At 36.7% G+C, this 23,197-nt stretch overlaps 1 protein-coding gene across 3 annotated transcripts in view; it reads right to left on the reverse strand.

The window, feature by feature from the left end:
• Window positions 1–22,399, reverse strand: part of astn1 (astrotactin 1) — a 225,066-nt gene extending 202,667 nt beyond the window's left edge. For 2 of the 3 annotated variants that reach the window (XM_039654610.2, XM_039654608.2), the window contains exon 1: window positions 21,830–22,398. In XM_039654610.2, the coding sequence (XP_039510544.1) occupies window positions 21,830–22,121 (292 nt within the window). In that variant the 5' untranslated portion in view covers window positions 22,122–22,398. Of the gene's footprint in view, window positions 1–21,829 lie in introns of all 3 variants that reach the window. The other variant, XM_039654609.2, reaches the window with a different exon arrangement.
• Window positions 22,400–23,197: the final 798 nt, after the last annotated feature.

Raw genomic sequence — 23,197 nt, forward strand, 5'->3', positions numbered from 1 at the left:
TATAACCCTCTGTGTTCTTGCTTATGCCTACAGGACAGTCATATTTAGGTTATTTTCATGGTATAAACCAAATGGAACACACAAAGCCATTCCAGCTGCGTCAAATTCCACAGAAACACATACAGAAATGAAAACACCCACAAACAGTATACATGCATCCCCTTACACTAAACGATAATAATTTTGTTTGACAGTTAAGGTTAAACCTCGGCTGTAAGCATATTTAACCATTAGAGTAAATGATATAGCACAAAATGGCACTTTTTTCCCCATTAATCATATTTTTAGAGAATAAAACCATTAAGTTTTACTCTTTGTGATAAACAATCAAAGTACCTGCTTTAGTTCCCCAGGTAATCAGAACCATTTTTCCATCTCTAAACGACAACACAGTCTAACAAATTGGAGGAACTTCATTAATCACGACTGCAAAACTTGATTAATCTTACTTGATTACAATTGATTGAACTTCACAATTCAAAACAACGCACAAGAGCTCGCTCTAGTTCATATCCATCATCCTCAAACTCGTTCTCTGGATATTGTCTTTATAGTTCACACCCAGTAAATGGATAGTATGCACAGAAATAAATCTAAAGAAATTGTTTTAGATTTAATGAAAACAAAAGTACTGCACCAAACATTTTACTCAGGACATATTTGGCAGGTGAAGATATCAGCACAAGAAAAATAATAAAACATGTATTTGTGTTAATAAAGCACTTCACAGTCACTCAAACACTGTTTACAATAAGTTGAACTCTCCACAGAAATATCACAGACTAGTGATGCTTCAATTTAGCATCCTCTAAATAGTCTATAATCTGGCCTTCATGTTAATTTGTGTCTGGGGCGCTGGGTGGCCAAGCATTATTGCAATCCATTGTAACCCACATCTCAGCACAGTAGGAGAGTTTGTAGAGTTAAGAAGTACCGCATTGCTAATTGCAGAAGAGCTCATGCAAGGGGATTTATAAAGGCACATGAAATATTAGCCCACCTACTGTTGTTTACTGCAAACAATGGGTTCTCTCCAAAAAGTTAAAAGAAGTTCCTGATGCGCATAGTCATCAACTACCTCATTAACCAAGATTTCTGTGGCACTTCGAAAAAGCACTTCCGGAAAAGTCATCCGGTTCATCCACCATCTGAATCTAGCTGACGGCTTGTTTAATTATAAGACTATGTATGCCTTTGGGGTCAGTTGTCCTCATCAGACGTGCACATACTGTATAGAATGCAGCGCCATTCCTGTCACAACTGCCTTCACTCATAATTGAATACATCTCCAAAGATTTTCATGAAGTATTAGGCAGAAATGATTCCAAACCCCTTCTTGTGATACCAACACAAACTTAGAAGTTGGCATGAAACAGAAGTTGCGATCATTTTTTATTTTTTTTCCCCCATATGAAGTATGTCTGAGTATAAAGGCTTCTCCAATTATATCTTTGGATTGTTTTCATTTACTATTGTTGTAAGAGATAAGATGCTGTGGGAAAAAAAAAAAAGATTATCTTTCAAGGATCATGTGACATTGAAGATTGGAGTAATGGCTGTTTGAGTTACATTTGAAAGGGATCATTCACCCAAAAATGAAAATTCTGTCAGTATTTACTCACTCTCGTGTTGTTCCAACCCTGTGAGACCTTCGTTCATCTTCGGGTTAAGCCTAGTTCACACTACATGATTTTAAAATGTTGGGCTGAACTGTGCAGTTCACACTACATGACTTGCTCTCAGTGAAATCATGAGTGTTCAAGTTGTTTAGCTGTTCACACCACACAACACAACGTGATTGATCCACAACAGGAGGTAACTCACTACACGAGTTAACAACGCACTGCATAGAGATACAACCACGATCGGATGATAAGAGCATATCATTTGTGACTCAATGAGAGCTGTTTCAGTACTATAGTACGGTCTAAATCCTGAAAATAATCAAACAAATAACGAGTTGACAACAACACGATTCTATCTGGTCTAGAAACCATGTTTTGTAACGAAAAACCACGCAATAAAACGAACCAGAAATGACGCGAAACTACAGAGAAGAACATAACACGCGAATATGGACGTCAGACAGAAACTAGTGCTGCACACCGTTTGCTCGACGATCTGCTCTGAGAAAAAAAATGCAAAAAAGAAAAAGTAAGATTTACCTGGTGTCCTCAACCCATGCGTTGCTATGATTGGCTGTACTCATGACATCACTGAGATTGAGTCGCGCGACTGCTCGAGATATCTAGCAGGCTAGATATTTTTCTGAGCTCGGTGACCTGTCTGCGAGCTGTCTGCGAGCTGTCTTTGATGCGTTGTTGGCTCTTTCACACTAACGGATTGGCGAGCGTTAATCGTCCGCTAATCGCCCGCGATTTGCACGCGATAACACCCTGACTTGTCGGCGACTCAACGATTTGCAAATCGGGCTTAAATCGGGCTTAAAATCACGTAGTGTGAACTAGGCTTTAATGTCTGTGTTCCTAGTTCATTTTATTCAGTTTCATGTTTGCCTGTTTACCATTCACTTGACCCAGTTTCAGTATATCTGACTATTGTATTTCCATATCCTGTTCATTTAATTACCTTGTTAATTATCCCATTGGCTCCTTTGTTTGCTCTTGTATTTAAGCCCCGTGGTTTGTTTTTCAGTTCATGATATGTCCTCGTCCATACCATGTTCGTCATTTTGTTCCAGTCTCTTCAGTGTTTTTTTTCAAGATTCAAGTTTAATAAGTTTAATAAAAGTAGCTACTGCATCTAGATTCTGACAACTTTCCTTTGTGCTGCAACCAGCGACGGTGACAAGTGTATACTTGCAGCTGTTTTATGTTTTTAATACATCATTTTGTAACAATGCCTGAACATGAGTTGTCATTTCAAGTAGGAAAAATGTGGGACAAATGTACAGAAAATGTGCCAGCTGTGCACGCATATAGCAAAAAGGTGAGAAGTATGGTGGTGTGCGATATCAAAATCTGTTCTCCCAACCACAGAGCAATGGCAAGCCAAATCTTACTGATTTACCTAGAGGGACCCCCATTCAGAAAACTGCAGTGGCTCTCCTAATATTTACAAATAATACGGAATGGCAGCACTGAGCCCTAAGTGCTTCTGTAACCGACTCAATTAACCTAATATTTACTGGCCCTGTTCAGCAGAGGTGCCCACACACATCTTGTCTTGCACTTCTCAGGGAACTATTTTCAGCAAGAGCTAATGAAACAATTATGTAAGTGGGCAATTAAAAAACAAAGAAACACTAAAACACTCTAACAGTGCAAAAGCTGACATGCACTTTGCACCACAGCCCCCCATGGAGAAGTGTGTTAAAAAAAGACTATGAGATGCATTTAAAACATCAGATTTTCCAGGACAAAGAAGATGCGAAAGCATTATTATGTATAAAATGCTACAAATTACTTACCCAGTGAGTGCAGCGATTTTTAAAGGCTGAAATGATAAAAGGAATCACATTAAAAGCAAAACACAAATAGAGAGAAAGCGCTCCATATCTGTAGGGACCAAATTATTATAAATGGAGAGACCATGTGGTATTGAAAAGTGTGAAATGGAGTCAAATTCTCATGTCCAGTTAGGGTTAGGGTTATATATATATATATATATATATATATATATACAGTATATAGGCCCATTTACACCGCTGAGAGGGACAGAAGACACTTCATTGGGTTTTGTCGGAACAGTGTGTTCAGGGCCGCCCCAAGCCTGTTATTCTCAGTCCTTGTTTCTGACCATGTCCATCCCTTTCTGGCCACCATGTACCCATCCTCTGATGGCTACTTCCAGCAGGATAATGCACCATGTCACAAAGCTCAAATCATTTCAAATTGGTCTCTTGAACATGACAATGAGTTCACTGTACTAAAATGGCCCCCACAGTCACCAGATCTCAACCCAATAGAGCATCTTTGGGATGTGGTGGAGCTTCGCGCCCTGGATGTGCATCCCACAAATCTCCATCAACTGCAAGATGCTATCCTATCAATATGGGCCAACATTTCTAAAGAATGCCTTCAGCACCTTGTTGAATCAATGCCACATAGAATTAAGGCAGTTCTGGAGGCGAAAGGGGGTCAAACACAGTATTTGTATAGGTGTTCCTAATAATAATTTAGGTGAGTGTATATAGCCAATTAATATATTACCAATATAGAGACTACAATATTAACTATGAATTAACTATTGTGCAAATTATTTGTAAGCACTTTATTGCTGTATACTTCTAAAATGCTACTATGTCCTGTGAACACCTTATGAATAAAATATAATATAGTAATCAAACAAATTGAAAGTGTGTCTCTACATGAGTAATTTTACATGGGGAAAGGCCTTGTATGTGACACAGAGGCTCTTCCCTGAATTTCGACACTTCTAAAAGACTATGCTTCTTTAATAATTTAGGGTCCTGCAGAAAACAGCGTGCCCACTGTGCATGACCAATTAGTCCTGATGGTTGAAACTGTGTGGAAGTCAGAAACTATTTCATTGATATAGCCTGATATGCATCTCCCTCAGTGAAGCAGTGGTAGTAATTAAAGTACAAGAAGAATACATTCATAATGTCACTGCTTTCTTGTTGACTATGTAGGACGGTTGTGTATCAATCATAATCAATCTTTAGATAATTGCATTAAATCAAAGTTTGTGTTTAAAGTTTAAACCAGGTATATACATATTGACGGCTGCAAATCATTTGAATTAGTAAGTATTCATCAAATTAATAACAAATTAAAGCATGATGCCATGAACTGCATGAATTCTGTGGGAAAATGTCTCTATTTCTGAAACCATAATTTCATGATCTCCCATTTTGATGAGGCAGCATGTGCTCCAGATTTAAGCAGTTCGTTTTGTCTAATAAGAGCTCCAGATGTGAAGATAAGATTATCTTCTTTCCTCTATTATGGATGTAGTTCTGTGCCCAAGGACTCCTGGCAGGCCTAATGGTGAATAGGGGAGATTTCTCTCACAAAAATGGAATTAATGATTACATCCTAAAAATATCTGGAAAGAATCTGAACTATATTAACACACATGTACACAGTTCAGAAATCTTCAAAATTAATAACCTTGAGTTCCTTGAAAAAGACTACTTCAACGAGGCATCTGACAACAAGTGCAATGAATGATTTAGTAATAATGACTTTCAAAATCATGCACATAGATGGCTATTTTTCCCAATGAATCACACGATTACCTTGCGATGGCCTGGTTCTCACTTTAGCACTGTGTTCTGAAAATTCCATCTATAAAGTTCCTAGTAAGTGGTTAGTGGACCCAGTGGACATCTGCGATTACTTATAAGTGAAATGTAATATAAGCCAAATATGAACAAACCTGAAATTCAGTTAAGTAATTTAGAATAAGCATTTCAACTGAGTGATTTAGTCTAATTACTACTTCCTTCCTATTTCTTTAAATATAATCAGAATGTAATGGATGCACATGCCACTGGGAAAATTTTTTTAAAAAAACTGTGGGGAGAATGTACTGTATGCGACTGTCAATCTGTGAAATTGCCTGATATTCATTTTTATTAAAATTTTTAAAATACATTCTCAAGAAAAGTTTAAAACACTTTGACAACTTTAAAGTACATACTTTTACAATTAAAAGTCTGTAATTGTAATCACATTTTAAACTAAGAATTATAACAATTGCCAAAAATTGAGGTCTTAAAATAAATGCCATAAGCCATTTGGTTTAAGATTGTTTTCAAATGCAAACACATCTAGAGATTTTTGAGTGCGGCCTAAGTTTCCAAACATTTTGTACTTTTTCTGGAAAATATCTGCTTATATATAGCCTTTTATAGTGTATATATATATATATATATATATATATATATATTACACTTATCATAGCTTAATGGGGTGTTGAGCATGTGAAAAATGATAATATAAAGTTTGAACATGCAGCAACAATACAGGCTGATTCATAATATTCATATTGCATTCATAATTCATAATGAAACTCAAAGTCTGGCAATTTTTGAATGTTTCTATACAGTAGCTTGTGATTTAAAAAATAATAAATCCCAGAAAAAACAAACTGAAATTCCCCCAAAATATTATAAAGTACTAATTACACATATATCTAATGTTTTAAAATAGGGATATAAGAGGACATAACGAGAACAGTTCCTTTCTCTAAGTCAAACCCAGGCATCATTTACTGGTCCCATAAAGCTCTCACAACCTTGCCAAACCCTTGCCACCTTTTCACACAGTTTGCGTACATCAGACTCTCTGGAGTATTCTTGGAGAAGAATGAATCTTGGATGAAGGACATGGAGAGAATGCAAATGTTCTGTCTGTGTTTCCCCTAAACTACAATTTCTCAGCTTCAGTTATGTAGACAGGTCGTCTGTCTTCCCCCTCAGGGGCTGTGTGATGACATCTGTCGCCACATATGGCGGCCAGAAAGAGTGTTTGTTTTTAAATCTAATGATAAGCACGACAGTGGGATCTATTATGTGGAGAAATGATAATGGTATTGCTGATCATATTTTCAGAAAACGTTTTATCCTATTATAGTGCTTGTTGTGTGTTATGGTAGGAAAAATGCAAGAATGATGAAAAAAGGTTTCAAGTGCCAAATATGGCAGCAAGAATAAAATTGTAGAAGGAAAATAATGTATGTTTATGGAAAGGGAGAAGCGCTTTTATGTGATAGAGGCTATTTTCTCTAACGCAGAACAGCCATCTAAAATGATTGCTTTACAGTGATGATAAACACTGACTTTTGCGAGGTGTTAGTCTTTTGGCACATTTCCTTTTGCACTAGCAGTAGGGTTTGAGTGCTCTAATGGCCTCATCTACACAGATATATAGCTGTACATTTAACCTCCTAACATACTGTGATCTCGTGTCAAGGTGTATTTCAAAGATATTACGGTAGGCTTGCATAGTATTTATGACACCGACCTGCATTTGGTTCAATAATGGATTTAGAGGGCTTATTTGATCAGCAAAGGGATATTTTATCACCAAGACTTGTAGATCCAATTGTCATTGGACATGCTGGCGCTCAGACACCTAAAATGGATGAAATAATCTCTAAACCTCGGAAACCTCTCTATTTTTCGTTTTCGGAAAATATTAGCAAGCCTCTAGTCAAATTCCTAACATCAAATTTAAGAGTCTATTTTTAAAAAAGCACATGTTTCCTCTAAACAGAACACTATTGTTATCGAGAATCATTGTTATTATATATTCTGTGTTTAAGAATATGAAAACAGTTATAGTAAAATATGTAACAATGTCAATAAAATTATATAATGAAATACATGCAATAATATATGCAATACAAATTTGTGTGTGAAATTTCAGAATATGCCAGGTTAATAATTGCATGACTTTCACAGTAATTCCACAGTAGGACTTGGAAATGTATTGTAAAACCTGTAGTAACCCATAGTAATGTACTATGAACTCAGCATGCAGTGTGGCATGATAATATTATGCAGTGGAGTTTCTAGATTCTTGTTGGTTTTATCTGTGCGGCTGAACTTATTTTTGGTTCACTTTTAGCAGTTTGTGTTGTTTATTTTGTAATGTTCAGATTTCTTTAGCATTATCATTATTTGTTGAGTGTCACCATTGTTGTATCTTGTATGTTGAGAATTGATGTCTGTGCATCATTCGGTAATGGAAGAAAAATGATTGTGTTGCAAGATGAGTCATACCTTTCAAAGATAAATTTAAGCAGCTGTTTAACTATTGTGAAATATCCATCTATGAACAATTATGAATTTTTAATAATATTTGGTAAATCTTTATGCTAAAATAATGCTAATAATAGTATAGTTTTGCCTAACTTAAAATCAGCCAATTAGCTTATTTTATATTCTAGCTTGTCATTGTTTTTACAAATGTTTTCATTTGTCACACTTCTCACTTAGCTATCAGAAATTTGATTATGAATATACAATGTCCAATATCCCAAGCAAATGGAACATTAATCACCATTATGGTGACTTCTAAACAATTACAGAACTAAACAATGTAATATCTTACAATAATATTATATCTTATATATTATATCTTAAAATAATTCTCTTTTATCCTGTAAATTCTATAATCCTGCCTATATATATATATATATATATACACACACATACATACATACATACATACATACATACTGTACAATACATACACACACACACACATCTGATTGCAAATGGTGTAGTTAGAAACTAGTTGCTAGTTACATGAACCATGTCTAACTTGCCCCACCCTCAAACACTGTAGTTGTAGCTGAGGCCTGGAACTAAGACATGTGTTTATGTTGTTGACATAGTGAGAAGACACTGTTTTCTGCGCTGCCCAAGCAAATCCACTTTGCATGCTTACAAAGGACTCAAACTGATAAGGTAAAACTGATGCCAACGTTACCTTGTTGTATCACTGTGCATACAAGCGCCGCGGAAGCATCCACCTTGACTTGCATTTATTACTGCTCACAGTGGCAGGCCACAACTTCCATCATGTGCTTTAATAAAACACTTCCCCCAACATTTGTGTTGCTTTGGAGCATAGTTTTGAGCCCTCCATCTGGTACTCAACCACATGGCAAAGCCAATAATAAACACCTTGAAAAAAAAAATATGTGCAATACTGCCTAGGGTCCATCCATCAACCAGACATGGAAGACAGAAAACAAAACAAAGTCAAGTGATTGCATGTGTACACAATAAGCAGCGTTTTCTTAAGAAAAGCCGCCTGCAAAAGTGGAGGGCTAATTTTGTTTTCTTTACACATTTCCAAAAGTCCAAAACTGTTGGTCAATATTTAATTTAAAAAGTTGGGCCTGGTTGGGTTTCATCATAGACACTATGTCATCTATTTACTGTATCATTCAACTGGGACAAAAACTAGGTATTCAGATCTGCCCCACATTGAGCTCTTTGCAAAAAAGATGAAGTCTTGTGGCCATCATTTCTGTTCACGTCTGTGGTTATCCAGTTTGTAAGAAAAAGATTTACATTAAAAAGCGAAAAGAATCATTTCGACATTTTGTGTCAACTTTAATGACTGCTCTATAAAAAAATCCTTAAAATAATGCTCACAGGCTTAGGAATCCTCAATAGCAACAGATCAATGCCTTCAAAAAAGCTTTGTATCATGAAGTCAAGATGTAAATGCATGGTGCCTTCAGGCAATACACAGCCTTACTGTATGTGTCGTAAATCTGCATGATTAGGCCATGCCAAAAAAGCTCTTAAGCCTTCAAATTCCCTTAATCTTTGGAAAATGTGTAATGTTTCATTTAAAAAAAAAAACAGATTGCTTTTAAAGCGTTACCCTATCAAATTATGACACTGAACAAGAGGAAAGATATTTTTGCTTTCTTTAGTTCTCTTATCAGTGTCTGAAGTTGAAAGCTAGCTGACTGTAGCATCTGACAGTGTCCAAGCTCTCAGGAGTGAGGTGTTTTAATTCTAAGGTTTAGGGGTTGGAAACATAAAGCTAAAGGTTTCAAGGCCACAGTCGATAGGGTTCAAGCTTTCATCTGGCAATTAGCCGACTACTGGATTGACAAGAGTCCCTCTGCCTCACCTGGCTGTTCTTTCCCCCTAAGTTAACATGTCAATCTCTCCTTCCCTGCTAAAAAAAGATGGTCACAGGCAGCTAGTAGTGTGCTCTTCAATGTCAGACCCATTCGGTTAACCTCTGGTCAGGGTGGGGTTAAAGACAGATTCATTAACGTTATTAAGACCTTCTGTTGTTGTTTATTTCGAGAAGGAAGAGACAGGACTGCCAGTGGTTCCTTACTTTTTCAACTTAACACCATTTGTACATTTCAATGCATTTCTCAGAGATCAGAAACACATCTAGTCTTTTATGTATAAATTTGAACACTTTGAACCGAAGATCAACAGAAAGGGATATAGCCCGCCCAAAAATGAAGAAATACTTTCATCATTAAATCATCCTCATGCTGTTCCAAAACCATATAACTTCAGGCACAGACTGAAATAGTGGTTATTCACTAATAACAATGGCTTGAAAATCTTGCTTGAAATTCATTGTATGTAAAGTAGCAGTTTGGACCTTTTTTTCTATAAATATCTCCTTTTATGTCTAGTGGAACAAAGAAAGTCATACAGGTATTAAGGGTGGGTAAATGATACCAGACTTTTTCATTTATCTGTGAACTATACCTTGAAAATAATAATGTGAAAATAGAGGTGTAGGAAGCAGTATTATTCATAATTAACCTTGATTTTGTGCTTTCTGAGCTGACAGATTACATAACTGAACTACTATAACGGTGTCAAAAAGCTGCCAATTGTCAAGGGGGTTTAGCAAGTACTGTAGTATTTTCTTTCAGTGACAACCACTGAGCAAGTTTTCCATGAAGGTAATAAAAGTAAGGTTTCTTTGTTTTATTGAAGTACTCAGACTATTGTACCTCCCAAGGCGGCACACTCATGTTGCTTCATAGTCAAACCAGGCATTTGAAACTTTGTAAATTGTAAAATCTTGACAGATCTGAAATAATCAAAGCATCATATCTGCACCAGTCTGCTCTGACATATTATCCTCTTTGTCGCAACCAGCTGAAAAAAAAAAAAATGCCTTCTAAATAAACGTGATCTAATTATAGACATTATTGCAAGGGCCTTGGGTGACTAGCGAAACAACGCAGTTATACCACAGAGAGCAGTGACTCACCAGTTCAGCCATGCAGATGGAAAGAAAGGAGGCTTTTATTAAATATTCTGCGCACAAACAACAGACGGAATTGAGCTGGGAGTGAGCCTACACTTTCCAAAAAAAAGTATATCTCATGAACTAAATGAAAAACAATGACCTGACCTTCAAGAGCACTTGCTCACCTCAAATGGTCCAACCCTCTTTCTGACAGACAGTGGCAGCAATTCTCCAAGGGCATGTTACCATCTCATTCTGACCTATGGCAAAACTCTCGTCAACCATTTTGGGTTTCTATTTGCTCGCTGCAGACTAGTGAAGGCTGGAACAGAGAGAATGTTGGAAATGAAACATAAAAACTATGACAATGACACGTTTGTCGTTTGGTTTCAGGTAAAAGGAAAACTATTGTAAATATGTGTATTAAACAATCATAAGAGAGGACGGGAAACGATACGCTATGCTCCATTAAATAAACAAGTCTTTGAGTTTGCCTTATGTAATGTGGTTACGCTCGCATATCTAGTTATCAAATTTATTCCACCATATCATTTTTAATGTGCTGCTTTAAGGCATCTGAGGTGAAGAGAGATTGTGTGCTAAACTCTCTGAATTCTCCTGAGTACCTGGCAGCATATTGATTGTCTAATACAGCTGTACCCTGGTAAAAGATTTCACCTTGCAATACAATATGTATATTCTGCATATATGCACAAATATAAAAATTGTGGGGTTGTAAACATGCATACTGACAGTGCAATAATCAATCTGGGGCAAATGATTAATACACTACTATAGAAGTACAGTGGACAATGGCACGGCATATGGAGACAACTATGATTCAAAACAATATAATTTAAAAAAAAACTATTTTCTATTTGCAGTTTTTTCTCAATCGCTTAGACTCTATTCTCAAATTAGACTTTCTTTCAGATCTCAGAACAATTAGTTTAATGTTCACATCAGATTGAATTTCTTATTGATTTAAGCAAACTGAATGTGTTTGGCACATACTGTTAGCCTGACTTTGTCATACTCATATTCTGGTCAGAATATGAGTCTGATACCGCTCCGTATGGCTTTGATTATGAGGCGTGTCTCAACCGAACCAGGAAAAAAAAAACATCTGCTCTCAATTGGATAGTCGGGCAGACCTACTGTACATCCAATCAGAGCAACGCAGTAAGTCAAATACTTTGCATAGCATAGTTGTCAACAACAGAACTTACTTATTTTAGAAGTAAAACAACGAGTGTTGCTTCTTTCACTTGGTCCTTCATGAGTGCGACCAAAGGAGGAAACACAACGACCAAATGCTTTTCATTACGTCCCATCTTCTTAACTGAGCGACCGTCAGAGCCAGCTGATAAGTTACACTTTTGCCGAATATCTTTCCGATCGACAAATGCTTTGATTGCAGTTTTCTGTTCATCTATTAAAATGAAAGCGCTGTCGATTCATTTTAAAAACAGACGCGACAGCGGAATCTATACATCTCCAGCTGCTGTCATCTCTGAGGGAAACCAGTTAGCGATCTTTGATAACGTGATGATTACGTCCCTGCAGATCATCTGTCCATCATCGTATAAAGCCCGCCCTGGCAATCTGATTGGCCTGATCATTTTTTGCCTGATCATAATTACTCCTCAATGGATCGAGTCCAGACCGAACTTCCCGACCAAAAAATGTTGTGGGCTGAGTTCGGGCTGGCATCCAGGCTAACTGTCTGCAATTAAAAAAAATTATTGTAAATTACAGCCAATTTCCAATGGTAAAATACTGTTGTTATTTATTTTATTTTTTTTTAATGCACATTTACAGCTAAAGGTTGTTAAATTAGCATTTATGCAGTAAATTTACAGCATTTACCAGAAAACCAGTTTTGTCTATGTGTGAGTGTGTGTCTGCACTATATCTGTGTGTGTTTGTATAGGAGAAAGAGCGGGAGAAAAGAGTATGTGCTTCATAGACAATAAAATATGAAAAAGGTTTGTAATGCCCAAAGGAACGTTTGAGATAACTGAAATCGTTTGGCGGCGTGATATGGAACTGTAATGCGGTCAAATCCTTAAGTTGCCTGGAACTACTTGGACAAAGTCAATAGAAATAGAAATGCCAAAATGCATTAATCTGTCCTGAAAAGAGCAAGGAGTGCTGAGATAATCTGTAGCCTCTATTTGGAATATTTTATTTATAAAAAAAAAACATTCTTCTTGAGGCATAAATCGGAAATCCATAAATGTATTGTTTTGTTTCATTGTTGGTTTGCTTTTTTTTTTTACATTATTTTTTTCAATGGTGGTGTTTTTTTTTTTTGTTGTTGTTTTTGTTTTTAATTCAATACATATATTCAATTATATTTCAATTAAATTCAAGTTGTTTAAAGCAGCTTTGTTTCAAAGCAGCTTTACAGAAATTGCATTTCAGAAATGTACATGGAAAAATACATTTAGTTAATCATGTAATAATTTAAGGCATAACATATTGCCGGCGTTGAGATATATGGCAAAGGTAACACACCTCAACAGGAATCAACACAACACATCATTTGTGGCTGTATATCATGTGGCTGAATGACCTCATCATATCACTGTGTTGCTGAAATCCCTATTACCTGCAGAATCCCTATTACCCTTCTATTCAATCTCAGCTCCTGTCATGACCAGACAAGTGTGCCGTCTGTGTCATCTCATTAGCCTGGTCTCTCCACAAGCAGAGCAGTGGCAAAAAAAGAGGCTAAAACCTATATAGAATGTTTCTTTGGTCTGCAATCCAAGTGGTTGAAGGAGAAAGAGGTGGAAATGGAGGCAGAAAGGTATAGCAGGTGGAAATATAGGTTTGGGCTTGTATACTTATTTAAGAGCACAGGATCACTGTGGTGAAAGTATTAAATGAGCACATTTGAGGGTGTTCTCTCGGAAAGCGATAGAGACACCTTGTTCCTGGTTTGGCATTGAACAGGGTTACTCCCACAGATCCAAGAGCTAGTGTCACTCAAAAGTTCTTACTAAGCTCTCCCTGGCACACTTTCAATTACAGATACAGCTCATCTCATCATCCACAGCCGTTGAAATATGATGTACAGCTGTACTTCCCCAAGTGTCCTTACATGACGCTCCATCTTGTATGAAGTTTCTAATCATAAGACCACTGCTTTTGGCAGGTTAAAAAAATGTGCTTTGTAAGGGCAGACAGACAGACAGATAGACAGATAGACAGATAGATAGATAGATAGATAGATAGATAGATAGATAGATAGATAGATAGATAGATAGATAGATAGATAGATAGATAGATAGATAGATAGATAGATAGATAGATAGATCAATAGATAGACTTCAGGAGTCTTCAGAAAACTACAAAACAATATAAAATCGTATCAGGAGGCATCCCAGTTTTGGTTCCATTTACATCACAGATTCACTGTGGGAAAAAAACACAATGTCAAGAACAAAACCCTCTAATCTTTCGAATTTCAAGCGTCATTTATCATGAAGTCTCACTCTCTTATTTGAGGAAAATAAGAGGGATTGTTCATTAGTAAGCTTTTAGTCCAAGTTTATGCAAACGAGCTAACATAAGCAGCCCATTCTTCTTGATTTTCTCCTTGAAAGTTTGCATAGTTTTTGACTTGAATAGCATTCATGGATTCTTCAAAGTTGTGTGAATAAGAGGAGGATGTCAAGGTCGACAAGTGAAGATTGTGGCAAATTGAGAAGATGATGAACTGTGGCTTGTAACGGCAAGGAAAAAACACACTCAGCTCAAGTACCCAGTGAGTGGAGGTGGGAAGTGTCCATTAGAGATCCCTGTGTGGGTCACCCTCCTCGTCTTACACACGCGGTACATTTAACACATCAAATCCACCACTGACGTGAGAGATCAATACAAGCAGAACAGACAATTGGCTATGCTGTTAGATGTTTTATATGGTTCTTTATTATTCTAAAGTGTCACAAGTAAAGCATGGACAATGAATTAAAAATTTACCCTCTGGCTTTCTTCTGTAGAACATAAGGTTACTGTTTTGTTTTTTGATAGAATTGTCCATATTTTTTTATTTTTATTTTTTTTTTTTTGGGGGGGGGGGGGGTGAAACATCCTTTAAATTATTTAATTTTGCTCAAAATTATTTTAAAAAAAATCATAAAATAGCACAATATACACTCTAAAAATGCTGGGTTGTTTTAACCCAACTTTGGGTCAAATATGGACAAACCCAAACGTTTGGTTAAAAATGTAATAAAAAAATGTAACCCAATGGCTGGGTTTGTCCATATTTGACCCAAAGTTGAGTTAAAACAACCCAGCATTTTTTAAGTGTATATAAATTGGGACTTGTCTCTGATTCATTTATTGAATATAACGTATTCCCTCCAAAACATTTCAGTGCAGATAAATCTGGGCTTCTGTAAAATATTCATATTTGAGAAATGAACTGAATTCTATAGTGTGCAAGTTCACCAGAGAAAAAAATATCACTCTAAACGTGACTTCATACAAAACGTACTACAAAAAAAAAACGACTTAAAATCTAACTGATAATATTAACTATGACACATCCCTGTAAATCTCCATGCTTTGAGCATAAACTATTCACCATGTTTTCCCCCCACAACATTTTAATATCAGTATCGGTATCAAATAAGTAATGGTGGATTGCACACAGATCGAACAAACTACTGACATAGACAGGGAATTCATTTGCTAGTCACTCTTTCTTAAAACGGATATGGTTGGGCTGGCTAACAGACGTTATGCTGGATCTGCTAGAGATTTTAGAAACACAAGGGCTTTGACATTGAACTTCTCAACAAAGAGAGTACATCAAGATTCACCTAGGCACCTCATTTTATTTTAAGTGAACAAAGAAGACTGACAATGAAAATCCCCTTGAAAAAACTGTAAAAGAACTTTTTCATATAATAATGTCAAATGTAGCTGTAGTGAAGAGCATTCTCGCTGACTGTGTCATGTTGCAGTGCTGCTGCCTGCCTCGAATGCCTTATAGCTTAAAAGCCAAACCATAAAACAACATGTTAGAAAGTAGAATGTTTCTAGAATTATAACTACCAATGTGGGCAATTTAATTGACTGTGCTCAATTGTACATGCAAACAAGCATCCATGCAAGCTTTGCTTGAGGGTTTCAAATCATTAACTACCCTCCAGCTATAGCTGCACATAACTGCTAAAATTGGGCATCTATTTTACCTGCTAAAACTACTGAAATGATAGTAAAACTTGTGTAGAATAATAATAATTGTAGCCCCAGGTGGTAAACAAGCCATTATGAACAATAAAAGTTAAATATAAGTAAATGTCAAAGCCAAAAACAGTAATTAAAATGCATGAAAGTTTAACAAAAGAGTCCTGAAGACCAGTTAAACCTTTCATCATCAGTCATTAAATCGCTGAATTTTTATTTATTTTTTTTAAGATTTATTGTGTCTTTTTTTTTTCCGGTTTGCTCAAAGAACTACATGCAGGTAGCAACACATGGCGTGTCATACATTATACCAGCAGCCTGTTAATGCAACTACACTTTCCTTCAAAATAAAGTTTGCAGAAGCCAAGCTCATTCTGTTTGCTTGTCCTGTGCATGGCCCTGCTGACAACATGTGAGTGTGCATAAATATCTTCAATTCCTCTGCGAATACCTCAAGGTTTGCTTTGCGTTCTCATATGCAGGCACTCGAAGCACAGTGTCATCCTTGGGATAATTCAAGGAGTGACCGATCAAAATTCTTCACCATATCTCCTGGACTTTATTCTTAAAAGGGATGTTGTTCAAAGTCATCATGGACTATTTTCTCCTGGAAGCTATGTGTTGTTCCACATATTCGGAAAATGTAGGTTCTGTTGTTGAGGGAAACGGAAGGGACTCAAAGGCTAAAGACATTTAAACAAGAAAATTAAACAGCAGTGTAAACTGTGAACTGTGACAGAAAGCAAAATCGGACATCATCCATTTGCTTGTCTTAAAATGTTTCTACTTCAATGTCTGTAATGACATGCTCAATTGTCCTCCCCATGTTAAATAAACAACAAGGAATTCAAATGTTTCCAATTGTTATGATTCAGTCAAAACAAAGGCATTTCCTAAGACAACTATAATCGCACTGTGCAAACACCACCATGAAGCTGCTTGTTAGAAGAAATAAAAAATCAACATACATCGATTGTGACAGAGATAGGACTCAAAGCCTATGCTTGCTATTGTAAACTAAAAGATACATTTACATTTGATTATTTTCAGATGTAAAATTGCGGTTTCTTTCCTGAGGTGGAAGCGTAATGTCACCACTCTTCAAGGCATCCTTTAAGCACCCGCTCTTGTTGCCATGGAAACCATTCATTGCCACACAATCTTCCTGTGCTGTCTCGCAGAACCTTCCTCACAAACACACAGTAAATCTCACCTCTAAATCCTGGATTTAACTAAGAGAGAGAGTCGAAACATGGATCCTTTTATCTTATTCTATTTGCTTTACTTCAGTACTCACCTATAAGAGAGGTCAGACAACACAATCAATTATAATCTCCTATTTTCTTCTTTTCTTCTTCTTTCAAAGTATAACAATAATACAGTTCAAAAGAGGCAATACATTCAAAAAAAGAAATGAATGCTTTTATTCGGCAAGGATGCATCAATTTGGTCATCAAAAATGACTTCCACAAAAATATTAAGTAGCACAACTGTTTTTAACAGTGATAATATCAAGAACATGTTTCCTGAGCAGCAAATCAGCCTATCAGAATGATTTCTGAAGGATTATGTGACACTGAAGAATATGCAAAACATTCAGCTTTGTCTGTTTAAATGGGGAAAAATAAGGCGAAGATAACGTCAGTAGACTATGGAGTACCGCAAGGATCGGTGTTCGGCCCTCTGCTATTCTCAATATATATGCTGCTGATGACACTCAAATTCTATATTTCATCACGACCAGATGAAAACACTAACTCATCTAAACTGACAGAGTGTCTCAAAGATATAAAATGCTGGATGACGCATAATTTCCTGCTATTAAATTCAGATAAAACGGAGGTAATACCACAGCCCATCTAACGGAGAGCCTTGGCACTTCCTATTAGCCCCATTGTGCATCACCTTGGTTGCAGTTCCATTAGAATTCCACTGGAGGTGATCGCGGGCGAGTGCAGAATGAATGGGAGTCTATGGGGCTAAACGGCTAAATGTGTCTCTTTCACCTGCTTGTCGTTAAATCAAAATCGATTTTATTGTTGATTCCGCAAGTTCAATATAGATTATAGGCCAAAAGTCAAATGAACGAGTACTTATGCCCTTTTGATTTCTTACAGGTTAGGCCGTTGTTGGCCGGAACACGCTAGCATTCTGCTATTGTGTGACGTCATCACAGTTTTGAACTGATTTTTAGAACAGATAAGTGAACTTAAAAATGAGTGTATTTTCTTAGCCCTCCCTTTTGAATGCAACTTTCAAATTACCTGACAAAAAATTACATACTGAGAAAAGTGGATTTCTGGGGGTGAAACCCCATTGACTCCCATTCATTCTGCACTCGACCGCGAGCGCCCCCGCATGGACAGAGTCGCGTTACTGCAGCCAGTCCAGAACCTGGAAGTAACCAGCCAGTGCCGATTCTCTTCAATTAGACATTCTCTGGTAATACTTATTGGTCCAAAAAACCACCCACAAAACCTCTTACAATACAACTTTAATATAGAAGGATGTCCTGTTACTTTATAGTAAAAGACCAGGCTGTTATACTAGACCGCAACTTGTCTTTCGAACATCATATTTCATATGTTACAAGAACAGCCTTTTTCCACCTTAGAAACATTGCTAAGCTACGTAACATGCTATATGTTTCTGATTCAGAAAAGTTAGTTTATGCATTCATGCATTCACAGAGACTTCAGATGCCCAAACACCTGCGATAAATCGACTCAACGCCTGTGAAGAGACGACTCAACGGCAGCGATATGTTATGCCCTAAATTATTACAAGATTAACTAAATACGTTTTTTTCCATGTACATTTCTGAAATGCACTTTCTGTAAACCTGCTTTGAAACAATATGTATTGTGAAAAAGCGCTATACAAATAAATTTGAATTGAACTGAATTGAATTGTTTTACATGTATTTTAATTTTCACCACATACAGTAAACGCAGCCTTGGTGAGTGAGCTTTCATAAAACTATAAATTCCAGCAGTGACATCATAATCCATGACATCACAAACTAACAAGATTAGCATGAATCAGCTTCAGGGATCCTTTCATTTCAAATTTCATCATTAGGTTTTAAAACACGTGGAGGCAGGTGTTTGTCTCCACTCGTCTGAATGAAAACCTTTTCAACAACGCCTCTTCTATGTGAGACTCTTAGCCAAAAATCAATTAAATGTGAAATCCAGTCTAAAACTAAAACTTAAATTCCACAGAGTTTACCTTTCGGGAATCCCATTGCCATAATCTGCCCCTGGAAGTTATTAAAAGCAAAAAAGGTCTTTGGTGTATCCTCGTTTAGAGAGCTAAGTAAATGTGTGTGTGCAGGAGCAAGTGTGTGTGTGTGTGTGTGTGCGTGTTTGTGAATGCATTTGTAGACCGTACCAATTACCCTAATGTATCCAATTAAAAATAGCTTGTTCAAAGACTAGTGGCGGCTCTGTAAAGACTGCATTTATAATCAGGAAACAAGACCACAGAGCAAAGGGAGGGACGTGCAAACACCAGAGGAAACATTTATAACACTGACTTGAAATTACTCCCCATGATCATTCCAATCAATCTTATGCAATCAAAGAGCCTTTGGAGAAGGTAGAGGCTGAGGAACAGAGGAGACGATCTAGAAAGAGTGAGATTTATGAAGTAAGGCAAGGTGTAGTCTGTCTGAAAGAAATGAAAAAGCACCGAGTCCAATGTGAATTACTAAAAAAGGACGCCAGAAAGAATATATTATGGTTTGCACACGGGTTTCCCATATCACCCACTGGACAGAAACAAATAGTCCCATCCCAATCTCATGCCATTCCTATTTCTACGGTATGTATTCTGGGACCCTCATCCGCAATGAACACTGAGTTAGGTCAGTTTATAAGCGAACAGATTAAGCTAAAAAAAAACTTCAGACTGCTTTCAAACATTACATCCAATATATTCAAAATAAAAAGTAATGTTAAAGAGTTAAAAAAAAAAAAAGTTCCCCAGTTTCCAAAAACCTAGAAAATTCTATTTTGGCCTATATAAAGACCAGCAGGTTTCTGCAGAGGCGGTGCATGCTATTTTTGAGTGTTTTATGCACTCTAAGGCGCTGAGCTTATTTGAATTCTGTAGGCTAAGTATTAAAATCCTGACTACTGAGAACTTTGTGCTATGAAAAAATGCAGTCGCATCTGAACATTAACAAACAGAAATCTGGTTAACTCTGCATGCTGACACCATTTTTTGGACTCTAAGGATTTTTAGTTATAAATATGCAGGTCCTCATACATTAATGCAGATCAAACTGTGCTATTCCCAGGTGTAACCTTTCATACTTTTGCAAGCTATAAGTATGTAAGCTTAAATTACATAACAACTTTTTTTTTAATTACTTTTTTTATAAAGCACAATATGGATATTAGATTTAGAATATGCATCTATCATGTAAGTATATTTTTTTATAAACAAATGAAATGGTGTAGCAATCACTAAAACTTAGGAGCAATATCAATGCCCCACCTTTAAAGTCACAATTGAGCAAAATACTTTTTTTCTTAAAAAAAAAAGATCTGCCATTTCCCCATGTTTACTTCCTGTCAAATATTTTTTTCCAGACATCCCAAGTGAGAAACAACATGACATTTTTGACAACGCTATGGCAGTGCCAAATAAACAGTCAACCCCAGCACAAATGTCAGACCTATTCTATGACAGCCACAGACACTTCGCACTATATCTGATTGCCTAGAAATGACTTGAACAACTGTCCACTCATTGCCTATTTTTGCACCTCAGAGTGAGCGGCAGACATGCATAGAGAATTCAGCACAATGGACAGCGGCCAGTGAAGCTGCTTGTGATAAATGCTGAACACAGTATTTAACCCATACAGTATTCAGTTCTTCTTAGTTTAAATTACAGCAATCAAAACAAGTTGTAAGTTTAGTTTACAAAAGTTGTATTTTTTTTCCTGTCTTTAAAAACATCACAAGAATTGGGAAGGTCAATATACTAAATACTAAAGTGCATATGATAACACTTTAGTTTAGGGTCCAATTCTCACTACTTATAAAACACATATTAATGGCTAATTCTGCAAGACCATATTCTAACTTAACAACTATCTTACTAACTATTAACAAGCAGTAATTAGGAGTTTAATAAGGCATAGTTAATAGTGAAAATTGGACCCTAAACTAAAGTGTGACCATATAGATGTGGTAAACTCAGCACAATGTCCATACCAACTCATGCAAGTAACAACTGCACACTTTGACATGAAAGCACACGGTTTAGTGATAATATTTCTTCTGGTTTACAGCAGACAATTATGGAATATCAAAGTTCTTCAACTTTGTTTATAGTATATCAAAGCCACAGTTGCATTATACCAAAAACACTACAGATGTATAAACAAAATGTGTTACAACACTCCCTGCTCTCCAATGTTGTTGTAAACATCAATATAACACTGGAGGATGAGACTGCTTGACACATTTGTGTAAAATAAATTTGATACAAACTTAGATTAACGTTACTTTTTTTTACTTTTACTTAGCTACTTTCTTTTTTGCTGTTGTTTGTGTGTGTGTTTAGAGTTCACAACAGGTGAAGAAGCTACGACACAAACTTAAAACAAATTACAGAATGTTTTCTCACAATAATGTAACTCAGTGACCACTTAGTCTATAGGATCAGAGCTGTACCACGCATGCTCATAATTATAGCAACTGTTTGCAGATATGTCTCAACCTGCCAAAAGAACATCAGGCTTCCTATAGCGCATATCTGCAGCTTACCGCCTATTATTTAGGACGAAAAACATAATAGAACTGACCTATTTGAGTTTCTGCACTAGGCCTGCATCTGATATTTCCATTTAACAATAGTTTATCTCAATCAAGTATATTCAATAAAAAGTTAAATAGATTATAAATAACAGCACTCACCCAATACAAAGTACGGGAGTTCGGTATTTTCCAAGTCGTCAACAACGACTATTTCGCCCGGAAAATCGTTCCTGACGGAGAACAGCAGCTTGGGCTCGGAGGCCGACGGGCTGTGCATGATGCTCAGGTCGTTCTCTCGCAAAAACGGCAAAGCGGATACCGTAACGCTTTTCATTTTGCACTCCATGTCTTGAGACTGATCTTCTTCGCCGTTCAGACATTTCACCCCAGCGGAATTGAAGATGACAGTCCAGAGAACGCCGATAAGCAGACCGGAGTGTGGTAGTAGCATCTTGCCGGAGACTGTGTAGCGGTTGTCAGGCTGCGGCAGTCGGTCAGTGGCACACAGGGAGCTGGAGGAGGAGGAGGAGGACCGAGGAATGCGCTAGCAACACACTAATCTAGATATTTGCTTGAAAATACACGATAGAGGCAGGATTTGAGATTCAGATATTCTCCATCCAACGGCTAAATATTCTTGTTGTCATCATAACACGACTCGGCTTAGTGATGACAGCGAGAGAGGCGGAACAGCGCAGCAACGGAGCCCGTTATTGGGCTTCTGCACCTCAAGCCATTAATAACGATTTTTCTTGTTGCAGTGGATAACCATTAGCAAGAGCTACATATAATAGGCTAGTCCTCTAACACTTATATATATAATATAATATATAATAGTCAGTAAAATTGCCTATTGTTTATTATTTCTATTAATATCCTCGAGTTTGTTGTTTTATAGGCTAGTCAAAATACTTCCGCTCTCTTTTTGCTTCTGTTTTAAAAATGTAACGCCATTCTACAATAATTTACCATTTTTATGCTAGCTTATATAACATTTGTTGCCTATTTTTATCATTTATATTCTGATTTACATTAGCCTGACACGTTAAACAGCTATTAAAACAGCAAAAAATTAGTTTATAGATAAAGTCATGAATGTAAAGAAAAAATAAATCAGTCTAATCTTGTTTGCTGGTCTAGCGTTGTTTTGTTTTAAAGAGGTTTTATACTACACTTTTTAGCTGGTCAGACAATGTTACCAGCTTATAGTCCATCTTAAACCATCTGACCACCCCTTCAGCAGGGCTATATCTTCTTTGTATCATAAACTGAAAATAAATATGAGCATCTGTAGAGAATGTGAGAGTAAGTTTTATAGTTCACTGACCACTGAGGAAAGAAGAGCAGAACTGAAGCCAACAGCAGCTGCAAGCTCTGGAAGAAGGAAGAAAGGAAGAAAGAGAGGGGAAAAGAAGCAGGACAGTTTGCCCCAAAGAATGATCTCCCTGTGTAATCTTGAGCTTATTCCAGCACTGAAGCAAGGCTTTAGCAAAGTGTGAAGCACTTTTGTGATGAAAGGGCACAGTA

This window comes from Pimephales promelas, chromosome 5, assembly GCF_988280905.1.
Source record: "Pimephales promelas chromosome 5, fPimPro1.hap1.1, whole genome shotgun sequence".
In the NCBI taxonomy this organism is placed as follows: domain Eukaryota; kingdom Metazoa; phylum Chordata; class Actinopteri; order Cypriniformes; family Leuciscidae; genus Pimephales; species Pimephales promelas.